This window comes from Carettochelys insculpta, chromosome 12, assembly GCF_033958435.1.
Source record: "Carettochelys insculpta isolate YL-2023 chromosome 12, ASM3395843v1, whole genome shotgun sequence".
In the NCBI taxonomy this organism is placed as follows: Eukaryota; Metazoa; Chordata; order Testudines; family Carettochelyidae; genus Carettochelys; species Carettochelys insculpta.
In genome coordinates this window covers 46952891-46973420 of record NC_134148.1, presented here as the reverse complement: position 1 = coordinate 46973420, position 20530 = coordinate 46952891, and the positions used below count along the sequence as shown (strand labels likewise).

The following is a 20530-nucleotide window of genomic DNA, read 5'->3' as shown; positions in this document are numbered from 1 at the left end:
CCGTGGGGGGGAATGCGTAAAGTAGTGGGCCCTTCCATGAAATCGCGAATGCGTCCCCCAGGGACCCCCGCCCCAGTCCTGCCCTGGAGCAGTACTGGGGGCACTTCTTGTTGTGCTGAGTGGCAAACAGGTCTATCTGGGGAAACCCCCATGCATGAAAAATCGGTCGTAGCAGCTCGGAGCGGATCTTCCACTCGTGTGTGAGTGCGAAGTGCCTGCTCAGCTGGTCTGCCTTCACATTGTGAGCGCCTGGTAAGTACGAGGCTTTCAACGTTATATTGTTGGCGATGCACCAGTTCCACAGCTGGACTGCTTCCGCACACAAGGCACGGGATCGATCTCCGCCTTGTCGATTTCTATAAAACATGGTGGAGATATTGTCTGTATTGATCCCGACTACCTTGCCTCGTATGTGGTCTTGAAAGTGTCTGCAGGAGTTGAACAGCGCTCTGAGCTCCAGTATATTTATATGCAGTGACTGTTCCGTAGGGGACCACAGTCCTTGCGTCACCTTTTCACCAATATGTGCTCCCCACCCGATGTGGGAGGCGTCGGTGGTGAGAAAAATAGAGATTTGTGGTTGGTGAAAGGGTACCCGTTAGCATGTTCTTGGGGTTTACCCACCATTGCAGGGATCTGCGCACCTCTGTCGTGGGCGACACCACCCTGCGGACGGTATGGGATGCCAGCTTGTAAACGCTCACCAGCCAATGTTGTAGGTTGCGCATATGCAATCTGGCGTTCTGTACCACGAACGTTACCGCTGCCACGTGGCCGAGCAGCTGCAAGCACGTTAAAACCGGCACCGTGGGGCTGTATGTAATGACTTGTACCAAGGAACCGATGGCGCGAAAGTGAGCGTTGGGTAGATAAACCCTTGCTGTGATAGAATTTATGCGTGCCCCTATGAACTCTATGTCCTGTGTGGGGTTGATCTTTGACTTCGCAAGGTTGATGACCAGGCCCAGAGAAGAAAACGTGTTTGCTGTTACGCGTATCATGCGTAGTACCTCCACCTTCGAGGCCCCTTTCAGTAGGCAGTCGTCCAGATATGGGAATATAAATACCCCCTCTCTGTGCAGGCAGGCTGACACCACTGCCAGGGTCTTGGTAAAGACTCTGGGGGCCGAGGAGAGGCCGAACGGCAGAACCTTGTATTGGAAACGTTCTTTGCCGACCATAAACCGGAGAAAACGTCTGTGAGCCGGGTGGATCGTTACATGAAAATATGAATCTTGTAAGTCGAGGGCCGCAAACCAATCTCCATCGTCCAGTGCCATGAGTATAGAGGCGACTGTGATCATCCGAAAGCGTTGTTTGCGCAAGTACCGGTTGAGGCCTCGAAGATCTAAGATGGGCCTCCTGTTTTCTTCTCTGTGAGGAAGTATCGTGTATAAAACCCTTTCCCCTGGAGTCACTCCAGCACTCTTTCCACCGCCACTATAAGCATCAGATGGTCCACCTCGTGCTTGAGTTTCGCCTCGTGGGAGGCATCCCTGAGATGAGGCCTGGGCGGAGGTCTTGGCGGTGGGAGCAACTGAAAGGGGATCACGTAACCCCTGGCTATAAGAACATAAGAACATAAGAATGGCCATACTGGGTCAGACCAAAGGTCCATCCAGCCCAGCATCCCATCTGCCGACGGTGGCCAATGCCAGGTGCCCCAGAGAAGGAGAACAGAAGACAATGATCAAGTGATTTATCTCCTGCCATCTATCTCCTGCCCTTGTTCTGAAGGCTAGGGCACCATACTTCATCCCTGGCTAATAGCCATTTATGGACCTAACCTGCAAACATTTATCAAGCTCTTTTTTAAACCCTAATAAAGTCCTGGCCTTCACAGCCTCCTCGGGCAAGGAGTTCCACAGGTTGACTGTGCGCTGTGTGAAGAAAAATTTCCTTTTATTAGTTTTGAACCTACTACCCATCAATTTCATTTGGTGTCCCCTAGTTCTTGTATTATGGGAAAAGGTCAATAATTTTTCTATATTCACTTTCTCCACACCATTCATGATTTTATATACCTCTATCATATCGCCCCTCAATCGTCTCTTTTCCAAACTGAAAAGTCCCAGTCTCTCTAGCCTCTCCCCATATGGGACCCGTTCCAAGCCCCTAATCATCTTAGTCGCCCTTTTCTGAACCTTTTCTAATGCCAATATATCCTTTTTGAGGTGAGGAGACCACATCTGCACGCAGTACTCAAGATGTGGGCGTACCATAGTTTTATATAGGGGAAGTATGATATCTTTTGTCTTATTATCGATCCCTTTTTTAATAATTCCTAACATCCTATTTGCCTTACTAACTGCCGCTGCACACTGCGTGGATGTCTTCAGAGAACTATCCACTATAACTCCAAGATCCCTTTCCTGATCTGTCGTAGCTAAATTTGACCCCATCATGTAGTACGTGTAATTTGGGTTATTTTTTCCAACATGCATTACCTTACACTTACCCACATTAAATTTCATTTGCCATTTTGCTGCCCAATCACTCAGCTTGCTGAGATCTTTTTGTAGTTCTTCACAATCCCTTTTGGTTTTGACTGTCCTGAACAACTTGGTGTCATCTGCAAACTTTGCCACCTCACTGCTTACCTCATTTTCTAGATCATTGATGAACAAGTTGAACAGGATCGGTCCCAGGACTGACCCCTGGGGAACACCACTAGTTACCCTCCTCCATTGTGAAAATTTACCATTTATTCTCACCCTTTGTTTTCTGTCTTTTAACCAATTCCCGATCCATGAAAGGATCTTTCCTCCTATCCCATGACCACCTAATTTACATAAAAGCCTTTGGTGTGGGACCGTGTCAAAGGCTTTCTGGAAATCTAGGTATATTATGTCCACTGGGTGCCCCTTGTCCGCATGTTTATTAACCCCTTCAAAGAATTCTAATAGATTAGTTAGATACGACTTCCCTCTGCAGAAACCATGCTGACTTTTGCCCAACAATTCGTGCTCTTCTACGTGCCTTGCAATTTTATTCTTTACTAGTGTTTCTACTAATTTGCCTGGTACTGATGTTAAACTTATCGGTCTATAATTGCCAGGGTCTCCTCTAGAGCCTTTTTTAAATATTGGCGTTATATTGGCCATCTTCCAGTCATTTGGTACCAAAGTGGATTTAAAGGATAGGTTACAAACCACTGTTAATAACTCCGCAATTTCACATTTGAGTTCTTTCAGAACCCTTGGGTGAATACTGTCTGGTCCTGGAGACTTGTTACTATTCAGCTTATCAATTAACTCCAAAACCTCCTCTAATGTCACTTCAATCTGAGTGAGTTCCTCAGATTTGTCACCTAAAAAGGCTGGCTCAGATTTAGGAACCTCTGTAACATCCTCAGCCGTGAAGACTGAAGCAAAGAAATCATTTAATCGCTCCGCAATGGCACTGTCTTCCTTGATCGCTCCTTTTATATCTTTATCGTCCAAGGGCCCCACTGCTTTTTTAGCAGGCTTCCTGCTTCTAATGTATTTAAAAAACATTTTACTATTGTTTTTTTAATTTTTGGCTAGCTGTTCCTCAAAATCTTTTTTGGCTTTTCTTACTACATTATGACACTTAATTTGGGAGTGTTTATGTTCCTTTCTATTTTCCTCACTAGGATTTGACTTCCACTTTTTAAAAGCTGCCCTTTTCTCTCTCACTGCCTTTTTAACATGGCTGTTTAGCCATGGTGGTTCTTTGTTAGCTCTCTTACTGTGTTTTTTTATTTGGGGTATACATTTAAGTTGGGCCTCTAGTATGGTGTCTTTAAACAGTTTCCATGCAGCTTCCAGGGATTTTAGTTTAGTGACTCTACCTTTTAGTTTCTGTTTAACTAGTTTCCTCATTTTAGTGTAATTCCCCTTTTTGAAATTAAATGCCAGAATGTTTGACCGCTGCGGTGTTCTTCCCAACACAGGAATATTAAAAGTTATTATATTGTGGTCACTATTTCCAAGCGGTCCAGTAACAGTTACCTCTTGGACCAGATCCTGCGTTCCAGTCAAGACTAGATCAAGAATTGACTCTCCCCTTGTGGGTTCCTGTACTAGCTGCTCCAAGAAGCAGTCATTTAAGGCATCAAGAAATTTAATCTCTGAATCCCGTCCTGAGGTGACATGCACCCAATCAATATGGGGATAATTGAAATCTCCTATTATTACTGTGTTTTTTATTTTGATAGCCTCTCTAATCTCCCTTAACATTTCAGCATCACTATCACTGTCCTGGTTAGGTGGTCGGTAATATATTCCTAATGCCATATTCATATTAGAGGAATGAATTGTTATCCATACTGATTCTATGGAACATTTTGATTCCTTTAGGATTTTTGCTTCATTTGATTCTATATTATCCTTCACATATAGTACCACTCCGCCACCCGCACGACCTGTTCTGTGTTTCCGATATAATTTATATCCTGGTATGATAGTGTCCCACTGATTGTCCTCATTCCACCATGTTTCTGAGATGCCTATTATGTCAACTTCCTCCTTTGATATGAGGTACTCCAGTTCACCCATCTTATTAGACAGACTCCTAGCATTAGTGTAAAAGCACATTAAAAAACTACCACTATTTATATGTCCGCCTTTCACAGACGCGTTGGATTTTTTTATATGCGATCTCTAGTACCCACTTGTCTGTGGTGATCTTTTGCCATTATGAGTGGAACGGTCGGAGGCGATGATGGAACATTAATTGTGGATGACATTGCGCGATGGTAGTAATAGTGCAGCCCTCGACCTGTCCGTCAAACTTGTTGCCTTTGGGCCTGCCCCGAGGATGCACGGCCTTGTTGGGAACGTCGCCTAGGAGTTCTATACTGTTGTTGCTGTTGATGCCGCCCTTGGTTGTAGCCCCGTTGGTACTGAGCAAGCTGAGGTTGGTACGGGTATTGCCTTTGTTGAGGGTAATACTTTTTCTTTCTGTATGGAGGGGTATAAATACCCAGGGTTCTGAGTGTGGCTCTTGAGTTTTTACTGGAATTAAGGACCGAATCAGTTGACTCTGCAAACAACTTCTGCGTGTCGAAAGGGAGATCAACAATTTTTGCCTGCAGATCCCTCAGGATACCCGATGTCTGGAGCCAGGATTCCCTGAGCATGACCACTGCCATAGCCGTTGAGAGTGCCGCCGTGTCTGCTACGTCCAGGCTGATCTGGACTCCCGTCCTTGAAGCTGCATAGCCCTCTTGCACGATGGCCTTCAGCACCAGCTTCTTATCTTCTGGAAGCGAATCCATGAGAGAAGTAAGCCTGGAGTAATTGTCGAAATTGTGGTTCACTAGATGTGCTGCATAATTAGCCATTCTCAGCAGCAGGGTGGAGGAGGAGTATACCTTTCTGCCAAATAGCTCTAGCTTCTTGGCATCTCTATCCATTCCCCCCGCTTTGTACTGGGAAGTCTTCGATCTCTGCTGAGACGATTCTACCACCAGAGAATTTGGTTGTGGGTGACTAAACAGGAACTCCGTGCCCTTCACCGGGACGAAGTATTTCTTATCCGCCCTCTTGTTTATAGGTGGAGCGGAAGCCGGGGTCTGCCATATGGTAGTAGCAGACTCCATGATTGCTTCGTCGAGCAGGATAGCAATTTTGGACGAGGCCGCAGGCCTCAGGTTTTTGAGGAGCTTGTGGTGCTTCTCCTGCACCTCTGCTGTTTGGATGCCTTGTGTGAAAGCCACCCTTTTAAACAGCTCCTGAAACTGTTTGAGGTCGTCCGGGGGGCAACATCCCTGGGGGCCGTAGCCTCGTCAAAGGAGGACAAGGAGGAACCACTAGGGTAGACCTCCCTTGAACTCTCAGGGTCCTGCTGCCAGTGGTACACCCTCTCACTGGAGGCTTGCGAGGGAAAATCTCGGGGTTCCAAAATCAGCTCCCCTTGAGACAGCTGTGTTTCTGTCCCCGTCCGTGAGTGCCCGCGGGGGTACTGGGCGGTCGAGGGGGACCTGCCTCTGGGTGTATGCCTGTGGTGTCTATGCCCAGCGTGATAAGGACGACCGTGGCAGCACGGGCATGGTTCCTGGGATGGAGACCTGGACCACTCTCAAGGTGCATACCCCCGATGTCTGGGGGAGCGAGATCGTCTGGATGACTGAGACAATGGTGAAACTGGTTTGTGGTAGTACTCCAGAGGGTCAAATCCCAGAAAAGGCGAGGGTGGCCCGAGCCATGGTGACGCTGGTTGGAGGAATGGAGGAGGCGGCTCTGGGTAGGCTGGGGGAGACCCATGTCTCCTGGTTGGTGTATGCAGCATAAGGGGAGGACTTGTTGAGAGCAGCCCTGCAGCCCTGTCCAGAGAAGGGCTGCGGTGCCGGGTTTTTGCTGCTGCCTTTCCCCTCCCCTGCGGGACTGGCTCCGCCCCTCCCCGTGCCGGGGATCTCGGCCCCGCTGTCGGCGCCGCGCTCAGCACGCTTATCTACGGTGCCGCGCGGGTGGTCTCCTCTGGTGCCTGCAGGCTACGTGCCTGTTGGCCCTGCACCGTTGGTGCTGCGGGGGTCGGTGCCGCCGGTTCCGGCGCTTGCCTGGCCGCCACTCTGAATGCGCGGTCCGGCTGCTTAGTAATCGGAGGCTCTGCCTCTACCACATGCGCTGCTGTGCTGCCGCTTGCTTGTGACTGTGGCTGGGGTCTGTGTGCTACGCTATCCCTCTCGCTGTGACTGCCGGCAGGGATCGGGCTGGAGAGAGCTTCCTCCGTTTCTGCACCGAGGGGGTGAGGGACACTGCCTTTCTTTTATGGAGCCCTGTGGGTCCCTCCCGTTGAGGCCTCTCCGGCACGTCTGGCTGGAGGGCCTTATCAAATAGCAGCATTTTCAGCTGCATTTCTCTATCCTTTCTGGCTCTGGCCGTGAGCTTTGCACAGAAGGAGCATTTCTGGGTGACGTGTGATTCCCGCAGGCACCTAATACATTGACTGTGCCCATCAGAGGCCGGCATAGCTTCGCGGCACGACTCACACTTCTTGAATCCTGAAGAGGGCATTGCAGTGAGTCTTTGAGCTGTTAATAGGGTACTTAGCACCTTCTCTGTGCCTGTTCCCCTCTCACGGACTCCAGCCTGCCGCAGCAGGAGGCCTACTGGCCTTCACGTCCCCGGGTTGCCTCCGCTCCTCCTTCTCGTTACTAAGACTTTCTACTTTATATATATATATATATTTTTTTTTTTTTTTTTTTGCAATAAAGAAACAAACAATTTAACTAAGAACTCTGAAAAGAAACTCTAAAACTCTGAAAAACTCTAAATAGGCTGACTCTGGACGCAGCCTGAGCAGATTCCGTCTGCAGCCGATGGCGGTTAAGAAGGAACTGGCGGGGACCGGATCGCGCACGTGGCTGGGAGCGCGCAGGGGAGCGGCGCGCTCCGGCGCATGCACGGTCCAGCAGAAACTGCTGGAAAGATCTGATCTGCGGTGCCGGGGCAAGCCCGACACCTATCGTGGAGCACCCACGGGGACACTCGAGGAAGAATCAACATTCTTTTAGTGGCTCTGTAGTATCACCCCCGCCATCAGTGAATATTTTTGAAAATGTGTCTAAAAATCAATCAATCTGCAGCACAGCATTAACTACACTGCACTTGTGCTTATACTCCTATCAGTGACCAAACTTCAGACTCTAGCTTGGGTAACGTGAAACAAGTTCATTATCTCTTCTACAAAAGTTCCTATGTCTGCACCAAAAAACAATCTTGAAGCATAGCAGTTTAACATCATTTTCAGCCTCTGCATGAGGGTGGCTAAGAACTTACCTAGAATCGTGGCAGTCAGAGTCAATAATGCAGCCATGCATTCATAGCAGCCTGCCCAAGGCCATACCATTGCCTTGCTTTCAGGGCAGCACGGCCTACTAGCCAGAATTAATAGGGCAGTCCTCATATACAGGGCAGGGTTGGCCATCACTTGGAGGGCTGGCACCAGGGAAGTTGGCAGCCCAGGCCCACTTGACTCCATCAAGCACCAGCCCAGGACACTAATGGGATGGATGGTGCACCAAGTGAGCGGGGCATCCCACTGAAACATGCTGACTTCACACGGTTGGGAGATGGCACTCTCTCTCATCACTTGGTCACTTCCTACTGCACTTCTTGAAGGCACAGTCCCTGGGGCATGAGGTTCTCCAGGCTCCTCCACTCAGGTAATTCTCCAGAATACTGATGGTCACGGATCTTGGGACCTCTGGCTCTCTCAGGCAAAGGCAGTAACGATTCTTCAGCTGGAGCCTCCCCCAAAGATCCTCCCCCTCCAGCACCCAGCCTTGACTGAACCAGGCTGCTTTCTTTTATACTAGCATAGCATTTGGAGCATGCCCAGAAAGGTCTGAAGGGTGCGATTTCTTCCATCCATACTGTGGGATTAATCCATTCTGGTCCAGTGAGGGATAGGCATGCTGTGCAGAGGATGCAAATCAGGACTAAATGTTTTCAAAAAAGATGAAAAGGAGTCCATTTGGATAGTTTGGCTTTAACTAGTGCCATTAACAAGGAGTTACCAAAGCAAGAATGTATACTTCAGTGCATTTGTGTTTCACTCTACCCAACAATTTTCCTAAGAACAAGAGACCTTTAGCATGTCTTGTTCTTGCCACAAGACGACACAACAGACTGCGTCATCCTACAACAAAACTGTATCACAGATAACAAGTAAACCTATGCTCACATCCCATCACACTGCAGTGTCTTAATCTGTCCATGTAGGTAAAATATTGAATTTCACACTATGGTATATAGCTATGCCTATACTTGCTCTCCTTGTCAGAAGCTGTGCTGTTAGCATTTCACTACCAGAGAACACTGGCTTCACTCACAGATAAAATTAGCTCTTTTTATGTGCACCATATAGGCATCTCCTTATGCTACAGAGACACCACCTACAAAGATCCCTCACCACATGCCAGCTAAACTTTCAACTACTTCTTTGTTAACAATTTCTCGGACATCAGTAATATCCCCATTCCAGCGAATGTCAATCTGTTTTTGCCATTTCCTAGAATCCAGGTCACTCCAGCAGGAACAAAAACAAGAAGCCCTGTGGCACATTACAGACTAACAGACTATAAGGTGCCACAGGACTTCTTGTTGTTCTAGCAGGAATGAAATTAAAGTACTTACTCTCATGTTCCTCATGCACCACTATGTTCACACGGTCCACACATGACTGGATATCATTCCATGTGATAAACTCATTTCCTTCTGTATGTGCCTGGGCTTTCAGCTTCATCAAGTCATCGATATATCTGCCACACACAAGAGAAGTAATATGAAAAATTATGGCTACATCTACACTAGCCCAAAACTTCGAAATGGCCAGGCAAATGGCCATTCCGAAGTTTACTAATGAAGTGCTGAAATACATATTCAGCGCCTCATTAGCATGCGGACGGCCGTGGCACTTCGAAATTGATGCAGATCGCCGCCGCGCAGCTCGTCCAGACGGGGCTCCTTTTCGAAAGGACCCCGGCTACTTCCAAGTCCCCTTATTCCCATCTGCTTATTGGAATAAGGGGACTTCGAAGTAGCTGGGGTCCTTTTGAAAAGAAGCCCCATCTGAACGAGCTGCACGGTGGCAAGCCACGTCAATTTCGAAGCGCCGCGGCCACCCGCATGCTTATGAGGCGCTGAATATGTATTTCAGCACTTCTTTAGTAAACTTTGAAATGGCCATTTGCATGGCCATTTCGAAGTTTTGGGCTAGTGTAGACACGGCCTATCTGGGCCCAAAAGAACAATTAGCATGTGAACCCAATGACAGTATGAGGAACCAAAATGTAAGGGGAGGAGCAACAAAGACAAAATACAGGATGAACCAGGAACAAATGCAAACAGAAGAGGGGGAGACATACCAAAGGCAGCTTACAAGAGCCCAGACAAATGCACATGACAGGACTCCACAGAAACAACATGCAAGAGGGTGAATCTAAGACCAGTGTGAGGACTGAATATGGACTTCCTGTCAATGGGAGATGGCTTCATGAACAGCCTAAAGGAACTTGAATACATCACTAATGTGAAGTCTTGGAAGAGACATTAAGAGATTGTATGTGAACAGGACTAATATGAAGAGGTGGCATAAGAGTTACTCACCTACTTCAGTAACTGAGGTTCTTTGAAATGGTTATCCCTATGGGAGCTTCATATAAGGTGTTTTCAGTGCCCCGTGCTTTTAATCAGCAATTTTTCAACATTACCCCTGACAGGAATGCATGCATGATATGCATCTCAGGCTTCTGCTAAATGTTAACTCTTGTATGCTGTGCATCATCCCTCAGTTCCCTCTTTACCCCAGAAATGTTGTAAATCTGAAGTAGAGGGAAGGAGGGAAGTTTGTGGTGTACCCACAGGGACACCCATCTCTGAGAACCTCAGTTACTGCACTAGGCAAGTAAAAACTGCTTATTTACCTCTCATAACTTGTTCTTCAAGATCTGTTATATCCATTCCATAATGGTCTCACGCATGCATGACAGCCGGAAGACTTTTCCCTTAACAGGTAGCTGTAGGGTTGGTGTGGTACCCCCTGTAGTGGTCCCTTCATGGCACTGAATATAAGCACCCGCCACCCCACATGCACTCACTCCAGGTCCTTCCTGCTGGCTGCTTCGACAGAGGGGATGGAGGGAGGGTACAGGAATGGACGTGAACAAGACATCTCAGGGAACAACAATTATGAGCGGTAAATAACCATTGTTTTCTTCTTAGAATGACTATTCATTGCATCCCATGTTAGGTGAGTACTAAACGGACGTTACAAGATGGAGTTGGCATTCTGAACTGACTGAAGCACAGCTTTAACAAATGATTGCATATCTGGCTGTAGAAGTATGAATAGAAGACCAAGTTGCTGCCCTACAAATATCTTGTATGGGAATTAGAGACAACAAGGCCGTAGAGGATGCTTGGGCCCTCATGGAGTCAGACCTGATAGATGGTGGAAAGACACCTACCATTATAACATTCCTAGATATATGAGACAATCCAGAAAGAGATTCACTGAGAGGAGATAGGTTCACCTTTCATCCTGTCAGCAATGGCCTCAACAGTTATTGTGGATTTCCTAAAAGGCCCTGTGCACGCCCAGTGAGTGGATAAGGCCCTGTGCACGCCCAGTGAGCGCAAACTCTGCTCCTTAGTATTACAGTGTGGTTCAGGGTAAAAGACTGGTAGGGGTATGTCCTAGTTGACGTGGAAAGACACCATCTTGGCAGAAGCTCCACGTGTGGTCTCAGTCTAACCTCATCCTTATAAAAATAAAAAAAAGGTACAGGAAAGATCTATCATGAGTGCCCTAAGCTCAGATACTCTCCTGGCTCAAGTGATTGCCACTAAGAATACCATCTCGTAAGAAATAACAAGCAGTCCTGTACCATCATAAAGACTAACACATTTATTTATTAGGCAACAAGCTTTCACAGGTAAGACCCACTTCGTCAGATTTGGCATACACAAGAAAAAAGGTACAGGAGGGAGAGGTGGTCAAATCCTCAAACTAGAACACAAACCTTGGATAATACTAGATCAGGGTCCCACACAGGCCGTGGTTGTCTGACCTGAGGGTAGAATCTTTTTAAGCCCTTGCGAAATCTGTGGACCATGGGTTTAGTGAACACTAAGCAGCCCATCGTTCCTGGGTGAAAAGCTGAGATAGCTGCCAAGTGTACCCTAATAGATATGATGGACAAGCCTTGTTGACAGAGGTGCCATGGATAGTCCAAAGGAGCAGCCACTGAAGCCTCTGCAGGAGATAAACCTCACTGAATTGACTGTATTGTGAACCACTTCCACTTGGCTAGGTATGTCGCCCTTGTGAAAGATTTCCTGCTATTTATATGGATCCAAACAGAAGAGCTCCAAGACATTCAGCCATACCATTTGGTGTAGGGACTGAAGGCTGGGGTGCCAAAGTTGAGCATCTTCCTGAGTAAGCAGGTCCGGAAGCAAAGAGAGTGGGATCAGTTTCTGTACTGACAAGTCCAGCAGGCAGGGGTGCCAATGCTGTATGACCCATGCTGGCGCTATAAGAATTATTGTGCCATGGCTACATCTAATTTTTTAGAAGGACCTTGTGTACCAGCAGAATGGGAGGAAATGCACATAGGAGGGGTTCTCCCCAACATATGCTAAACACATATGCTAGTGGTCCTGAATTGTGGTTCTGGCAACAGCAAAACCTGCCACACTTCTTGTTGAAGTGGGTAGCAAACAGATCTATCTGGGGATGCCGCCAGGATTGGAAACTTGACCCTATCACATCCAGACGAATGGACCACTTGTGGTCCTTAAAGGACCTGCGGACATGGTCTGCTATGGCATTCTCAGTTCCTGGTAAGTAAGATGCTTGGAGGTGAATGGAATGCTGTATGCCAAAATTCCACAGTCTCAGAACTTCCTGGCAATGGGAGAGGAGCGTGCACTCCCATTTGTTGATATAAAACATAGCACTTGCGTTGTCTGTACTCAGTATCCTGCCAGATGTCCCCTTACATTGATGTGAAACAACACATCCAACTGGTCCCAGTTGGCTTGATTCTTCAGGTACCCCAGGTGGGCACCCCATTCCAGGTCTGACGAAGCAGGTCTTTACCCATGAAAGCTTATGCTCCAAAATATCACTTAGTCAATAAGGTGCCACAGGACTTCTTGTTGTTTTTGAAGATACAGACTAACTCAGCTACCCCTCTGAGACTTGTCATCCTTGGTCTGATGCATTGTTTACCAGTGAGGGGGCCTGAACGAAATCCCAATGCAGACCACTTGACTGCCCAGCCACCAAAGCAGGGAGTTTATGATTGACTGAGGAACTGTCACCAACTTGTCTATATTGTCTTTTGCGGGGCAAAACACCATACCCAACCAAGACTGGAGAGGTTTGAGCCTGAGTCTGGCATACCGATCTACAAAGGTGCATGCCACCATTTGCCTGAGGAGCTTCAGCAGCATTTCACTGTGTTGGTGGGACATGTGATTATGTAGTTTATGATGTCAGACAGGGTGTAAAACCTTGCCTTCAGTAGGGATGCTCTGGCTTGAGTATAACAGAGCCCTTACAAGCTCTATGTTTTGTACTGAGCTTAAAGTGGACTTTGACTCATTTATGAGCAGCCCATATTGAAAAAGATTTGTCTCATAAACAAAAGGTATTCCTGAATCTGGACATCTGAAAGTCCCTTGATTAGCTAGTCTTCCCAGTATGGGAAGAGCTTAATATGGTGTCTGCGGAGAAAAGCAACTACCACTGCCACGCACTTGGTGAACAGGGCAGCTGAGAGGCCAAACAGGAGGACTATAAACTGGTAGTTCATACCATTTACCATGAACCTGAGAAATTTCCTGTGTGGAGGGTAAACAGCTATGTGAAAATAAGAACCCTGTATGTTAAGGGCTGCAAACCAGCCTGCTGGATGCAGGGAAGAGATTATGAAAGCTGAAGAAACCATTAGGAACCCGATTCTTTTTACAAACTTGTTCAGCTCTTGCAGGTCCAGAACAGGCCTGAGCCCACCATTGGATTTCAGGATTAGGAAATAATGGGAGTTAAACTCTCAACCCCTGAATTTATGAGGGACCTCCTTTATGGCTCCCAAACTCAGAAATGACTGCACCTTCTACATAAGAAGATGCTTGTTAGAAAGGTCCTGAAGAGGGATGGGTCGGAGGGGGAGAGAAGGATGTGGGGAGATGAACTGGACAGAGTATCCCCTTTCTACTATGCATAGGAGCCATTGGTCCGACAATACTTGTGACCAGGCACAGCAGAAAGGAGACAGTCAAAATGAGACAGTGAGTTGGGGAGGATTCAGCTACAGGACTGGAACACTGTCCTTAACTGCACCCGCAAAAGGCATGCATAAAGGCCTGAAAAAAAGGTTTTTCCTGGCCAGAGCCCTGACCGGATTGCTTAGGGTGCCTGTGACCATTCCTGCTCCTGTGTCTCTGGGAGTCTCTAGGTTGCTGGTGATATGGACAGTGTGGAGGATGGGGTGTGAAATGCCTACATTGGGTGGCTGGCATGTGGCTATCCCAAGGAACTTAATAGTGCCCTTGAGTTCTTGAGGCTGTGAAGCCTTCTGTCCATCATCTCTGAAAGCAGAGAAGGGCCTTCAAAGGGAAGGTCCTGCATAGTTTGTTGGACCTCATTAGGTAGACCCAAGACATGTCGACATGCACTCCTTCTCATGGCTATGCCACAGGTTATGACCCTCATAGCTGCATCCACAGCATTGAAGGCTGCTTGCAGAACCACTCTAGATATTAATTTGCCCTCTTCCACTCTGGCCATGAATTCCCTTTTGGAGCCCTGTGTGAGCAGCTCCATGAACTTTGCCAAGGACAACAAAATGTTGTAGAAATAATGAGAAGTCCTGTGGCACCTTATAGACTAACAGATATCAGTGAGCTTATGTTGTGCCTCTGGTAGCTCAGCTAGTGAGATGTCTAGCAAGTCTGCCACTCTTAAAAAGTTCTTCAAAGGATATGAAGTCATCTCCCAAGGTTAGAGGTGGTGGCATTATGGCCTCATCAGTGAAGAGTAAGAATGTGTGTTGGGGGCAAGGTCTCCTGTTCGAGCCCTTAATCAGGTTCCTGTAAGCCCTCCTCTTGTTCTGTCTGTGAAGGAGGCAAGGGAGAGGGTGTTTGGGTGAGTTGTGGTGTTATTGGTTTTGAAACAGACTGGGCATGTGAGCTGCACTTAGCTCAGGGGTCCCAACAGGGCCAGTAGGTGGCATTGTACAGGGAGTATCCATGGACATGTTTGCCACTGTTGCATTGGTACTGGTAGAATCGGTCAAGGTTGTTTGGGGAGGAGCATCTAGGCATGTAAAGTTACACTTTCACCTCTTCTTCCTCGTTACATAAGAAGGATATAGCCAAGCTCACTGGAGTGGTTATCATAGTTGGTGCCTGGCCTACTGGAGTGGTATCAATACCAAAAAGCAGAGTTCCAAGCATAGAAGTAGATCTGCATGTGTAACCAGAGGTGGCAGTATTGTAAATGTTAGTACCGGAGTACACATTGACATCTGCACTGATGGTGCCTGCACTTGTTTTATCTTCAGTAGTAACGGTGCATTTGCTGAAGTTGGTACTGATGTCTTCGGTGCCATAAGTGTCAAGCTTGTGAACTGTTCCTTTTCCCACACACAAACAATAGGGAAAGGTTTTTGTTTAGCCCTTTCCCCTTGGGCCACCTAAGTTCCTGGTGGTCCCAGTGCCTCAAAGTCTGTGGTGGTCAGTGATGAGGCTGCCTTTCTGCCCAGAGAACACTTTTGCCTTAGGCTGTTCTCTGTGAAGCAAGGCTGGGAGCCTTTCCTTAGTAGGCTGCTTTGTTTTTGAAGGTCCTTGATCTGAGACTGTTGTTGGTAATGACAGTCTTGGTGCAGGCCTAGATTCCAGGTCTGAAGCTGGTCTAACTGAATTTTCCATTAAGATCAGCTTCAGCTGTAAGTCACTCACTTTCAGTGACCATGCTGATAGTTTTTGGGTTTTTTTTTTAAGTCTGCCAGTGGGCACATTTCTGAGAATCATATGCCTCATCAAATAGTGAGTGGATTGTGCATGACTATCTGAGATCGGTATAGAAAGCGTAAGTAGTAAGATGAGGGCCTGAAACATAAGTCTTAATATACAAGCCTGCTGTGAGGACTAAAGCCTAAAACACAACAGTCAAGACTTTGCTAATGATAAGCTATGAGCAAGAGACAGGCTTCGTTAATAGAATCTGTCACTAACGGGTTTAGTGGTGTAAAACACTAAAAAGTGTTTGGCACAAATGGAGTACATTCCAGAGGGGTCATAACAGAACACCTCATGAAGAAACATCTTGGTACCAACACACTCCCCACAAACAACAAACATATCATCCCAGATTCAGGGCACTATCTAAACTGACAGCATGATTGGCAGTGATTGAACCCACATGTTTGAGGTAAAGTGGGTCTTTGCCCACGAAAGCTTATGCTCCAAAAACTCATTTAGTCTATAAAGTACCTCATTGTTTTTGAGGTAAAGGGTGGCAACTAAGCAACTGGAGATAACAACCTTCCATGTTAGGAGTGATGAGTAACTTGGTTTGTATCTGTATATAAAAGTGTATCCTGACGAGTTTTCTTTGTCCAGCACAGGGGACAGAGATGGATCCCATGCCATGGACTGAGTTGTCTCTTTTGTGAGGGACACAAAATCTTAGCCTGCCTGATCTATGGAAGCTATTACTATGCTTTGTTTACGATAAACCTGGCCTAGTGCCTTCAATCCTTTTCTGATCTGGTGGTCTTTGGGGAGGCTCTCTTGGAGTCTGCCATTTTAGCTACTTGCACAAGCCAACATGACACACACAGAGGCCAAACATGTAACTGTATGACAATCATCACTGACAGAGCAGGATACCAGACTGGTGGCATCTGACTACTACAGCCTACATGTGGTGCATCTTTTGAATCCCGGAAAGCCAGGCACAGTTGTTAGATATAGGTGCCAAAAGTCACTAAGAGTAAAGGAAAAGGTTTTAGGTTACTTGATAAACTAAGGAAGGAGAAGGAGTTAAATTGGTTAAAGAAAGAAGCAAATTTGGGATTCGATATGGAAATCTGTTTAGAGCTAGTGAAGTTCCAACCTAAGCATATGGTGGTAGAGAAGGAACTGATGGACAGAGGGCAACTGTTAACAGCTAGCACACACAAAAGCCATGTATGGAGCATGTGCTGCTGCTGGAGGTACTGCCGCTGAAAAACCTCTGATACGCACAGAGCACCCACAGGGAAATTCCTCAAGGAAGAAATAGCATGCAAGAGAGTAAGGATGTGGGACCAGACTAAATGCCATAGTTAACCATTTGGAAAGATAATATTGAAGGTAAAAGAAAAAAAAGAAATGTCAGGAGAATACTACAAGGAATATTGGGTGCAATGAGAGAGACCACATCCTTTTGTCCCATGTACACACCTCTGTGAGTTCTCATCTTCAATGTTAGTGAGCCCTGTGACTGGACTGCTCAGTTGTTTCCAAACTGCATTCACATCCCCTGAATCCAAAGCCCTGTTAATTAGAGCCACAGACGACAGCATCTCCACCGCAACGGACAGCTCTGGGTGGGTGAGGTTACCCTGCATACAAAAAGGACAAGAACCACCCACCTTTCACAAATGTATGCCATGGGAGGTAGACAATGTGGTAGTGCTTACAGTAGGTACAGTGACTAAGTAAATGAGGAAGACAGGATAACAACATAGCAACTGTAAACTACAACATATGGTGCAAGGAAGTAAAAGAATTACCAACTAAGATTATTTGTTTTCTGAGAGCTATCCACAATGATTCCAACATCTTCTTCTTAAGTAGTAAAAACTAATTCAGACCTGTAACAAGTACATTGTCGGCCCCCTACAGGTTCTATGCTTTTTTGGTACATTTTGTTGTGTTCCTCAGAGATTCATGATGACCCTTACACTAACTTGGGACTTTCCAGAGGCAACAGTCTCTGCTTATAGAGCCACTCTCTTCATAGACAAGTCACTAGAATGGGGCAAGACCCTTCAGATGGTCTTCATGGCCTGTTCTTCTGCTAGGGCATCTCTCCAGAGGAAGAGTGGGGGAAACCCTGCCCCCCACTCTGGGCTCCAGCCCAGGAACCCTAAGTTGGTGGCAGCTAATAGAGCTTTTCCTCTCCCCCAAACACAGCAGTCTTTCCTGGGGCCACTTCTCCCACTGCTTCCCTCTAGCACCTTTTCCCTTGTACCTGGTATATCCTCCTCTTTCCTCCAAACCTCAGTTCTCCAGTATCACTTGATGGTTTGCTCCTCTTCTTTCTCCACCCCCATCACCCTCCCCACCACCTGCCTGGAGGGAAACCTTGTATAGTGAGCTGGCCAGCCTTAACTGGCAGTAAGTGTCAGATTAGCTTTGTGCTTCAAGCTGGTTCTTAATGAGTCTCAGCTGTCTGCCTCGGCTGCTGGGCCACTGTCCGTGAGCCTAGGTAGGGAACAAGAAAGCAATGATCCAGTTCCCAGTATATTTGCCTTCTACCAGGTTCTTGTAGCTTACTGCCTGAAGTCTGCCAAAGACCCCATCATTTCATATGTATAGTTGAGATTGAGTTTTCCAATGTGCATTAATTTGCATTTACCAACACTGAATTTCATCTGCCATTTTCTTGCTCAGTTTAATTCATCAATTAATAGTAAATTACACAAATTCTGAACTGCAACATAGTTTCAAGATTTCATAAAGTAGCTACATTCTGGAGGAGGTAGGGAAAGAAGAGCTAACAATTACAGATATTGCTGGGAATTTCAGCCTTACATTGCTGAGAATTATTTTCTAAAACCAGGAGAGAATGTGTTACTTACATCAGGGCTCTGCCGCTGCAGAGTAGCCAGCTCCTTCTGGTAAAGATCTGCAGCAAACTGATAAACCTGTGGTAACTGAGCTTCTGGATTCAAAAGTTCTGCCACAGTCTTCTCTGCAACACCCATCTGGATTGCATAATTAATCCTTGCCACTGCTGTCAGCCCTGGAGATTAAAGGGAAAGGCAGCACTGGGGATTAGGAAGGCAGACTGCTTATATCTCTGTTATAAAAGCATTTTATCCACCCACTCTGGAGATGGCTGTCATTCTGTTGGCACCCCAGGCAAAATGCCACACATGAGGAAACCTAACTGAGAAGGGAAGAATACATTCTCTCCACTGCCTGAATTACTGAGTGAAAGTAGCGGGCCTGTGTTATGCAAGATATCAAACTAGATCACAGAATCACAGGACTGGAAGGGACCTCAGGAAGTCATCTAGTCCAGCCCCCTGCTTCAAGCAGAATCAACCCCCACTAAGTCATCCCAGCCAGGACCTTGTCCAGCTGGGACATAAAAACCTCAAGAGATGGAGAATCCACCACCCCTCTAGGCAATGCATTCCAATGCTTCACCACCCGCCTGGTGAAGTAGTTTTTCCTAATATCTAACCTACACCTTTCCCTCTTCAACTTCTGACCATTACTCCTTGTTCTGCCATCTGACACCACTGAGAACAGTTTCTCACCCTCCTCTTTAGAGCTCCCCTTCAGGAAGTTGAAGGCTGCTATTAAATCACCTCTAAGTCTTCTCTTTTGTAAACTAAACAAGCCCAAATCCCTCAGCCTATCCTCATAGGTCTTGTGCTCCAGACCCTTAATCATTTTTGTTGCCCTTCGCTGAACCTGCTCTAGCAAATCCACATCCTTTTTATACTGGGGGGCCCAAAACTGGACACAATTTTCCAGATGTGGCCTCACCAGTGCCGAATAAAGAGGAATGACCACTTCTGTAGAGCTGCTCAAAATGCTCCTCCTAATGCACCCTAGTATGCCATTAACCTTCTTGGCTCCAAGGGCACACTGTTTACTCATATCCAGCCTTTCATCCACCATAACCCCTAGGTCCCTTTCCATCGTACTGCTGCTGAGCCAGTCGGTCCCCAGCCTGTAACAATGTTTGGGATTCTTCCGCCCCACGTGCAGGACTCTACACTTCTCCTTATTGAACCGCATCAGATTTCTTTTGGCCCAGTCCTCCAATTTATCCAGGTCCCTCTGGATTCACTCTCTACCCTCCAACTTATCTACCTCTCCCCCTAGTTTTTTGTCATCCGCAAACTTGCTGAGGATGCAATCCAGTCCCTCATCCAGGTCATTAATAAAGATGTTGAATAACACTGGCCCCAGAACCGCGCCTTACAGCACTCCGCTTAAAACAGACCGCCATCCAGATACTGAGGTATTGACCACTACCCGTTGGGCCCGACCATCAAGCCAGCTTTCTATCCATCTTATAGTCCAAGGATCCAATCCATACTTCCTTAACTTATGGACAAAAATGTTGTGGGAGACCATATCAAAAGCCTTGCTGAAGTCAAGGTATATCACAGCCACTGAATTCCCCATATCCACGGAGCTTGTTACCTCGTCATAGAAGCTAATCAGATTGGTCAGGCAGGACTTGCCCCTGGTGAATCCATGTTGGCTACTTTTGATCACTTTCCCCTCTTCCAAGTGCTTCAAAATGGATTCCTTGAGGATTCCCTCCATTATTTTCCCAGGGATTGAAGTAAGGCTGACCGGTCTGTAGTTCCCTGGATTGTCCTTCTTTCCTTTTTTAAAGATGGGCACTACATTTGCCTTCTTCCAGTCATCTGGTATGTCCCCCGATCTCCAAGAGTCTTCAAGGATAATGGCCAAAGGTTCGGCAATGACCTCTGCCAATTCCCTCAGCACCCTGGGGTGCATTAAATCCAGACTCATGGACTTGTGCACACCTAGTTTTTCTAGATAGCTCAGAACTTGTTCCTTCCCCATAGATGGCTGCCCTCCACCTTCCCATACTGCATCGTCTAGGACCGTCATGGGGAAGTTGACTTTGTCCGTGAAAACTGAGGCAAAAAAAGCATTGAGTATTTCAGCTTTTCCTGCATCATCTATCACTAGGTTACCTCCCTCATCCAGTAATGGCCCCACACCTTCTCTGATAACCTGTTTATTGTTCACATGCCTGTAGAAACCCTTCTTGTTACTCTTCA

At 46.8% G+C, this 20530-nt stretch overlaps 1 protein-coding gene across 3 annotated transcripts in view; it reads right to left on the bottom strand.

The window, feature by feature from the left end:
- IQGAP1 (IQ motif containing GTPase activating protein 1) overlaps positions 1–20530 on the bottom strand; it is a 335028-nt gene that overhangs the window by 188005 nt on the left and 126493 nt on the right. For all 3 annotated transcript variants that reach the window (XM_075006488.1, XM_075006490.1, XM_075006489.1), the window contains 3 exons: positions 18332–18495; positions 16929–17089; positions 9105–9229 (listed from right to left, as the gene is read on the bottom strand). In XM_075006488.1, the coding sequence (XP_074862589.1) occupies positions 9105–9229; positions 16929–17089; positions 18332–18495 (450 nt within the window). The remainder of the gene's footprint in view (positions 1–9104; positions 9230–16928; positions 17090–18331; positions 18496–20530) is intronic.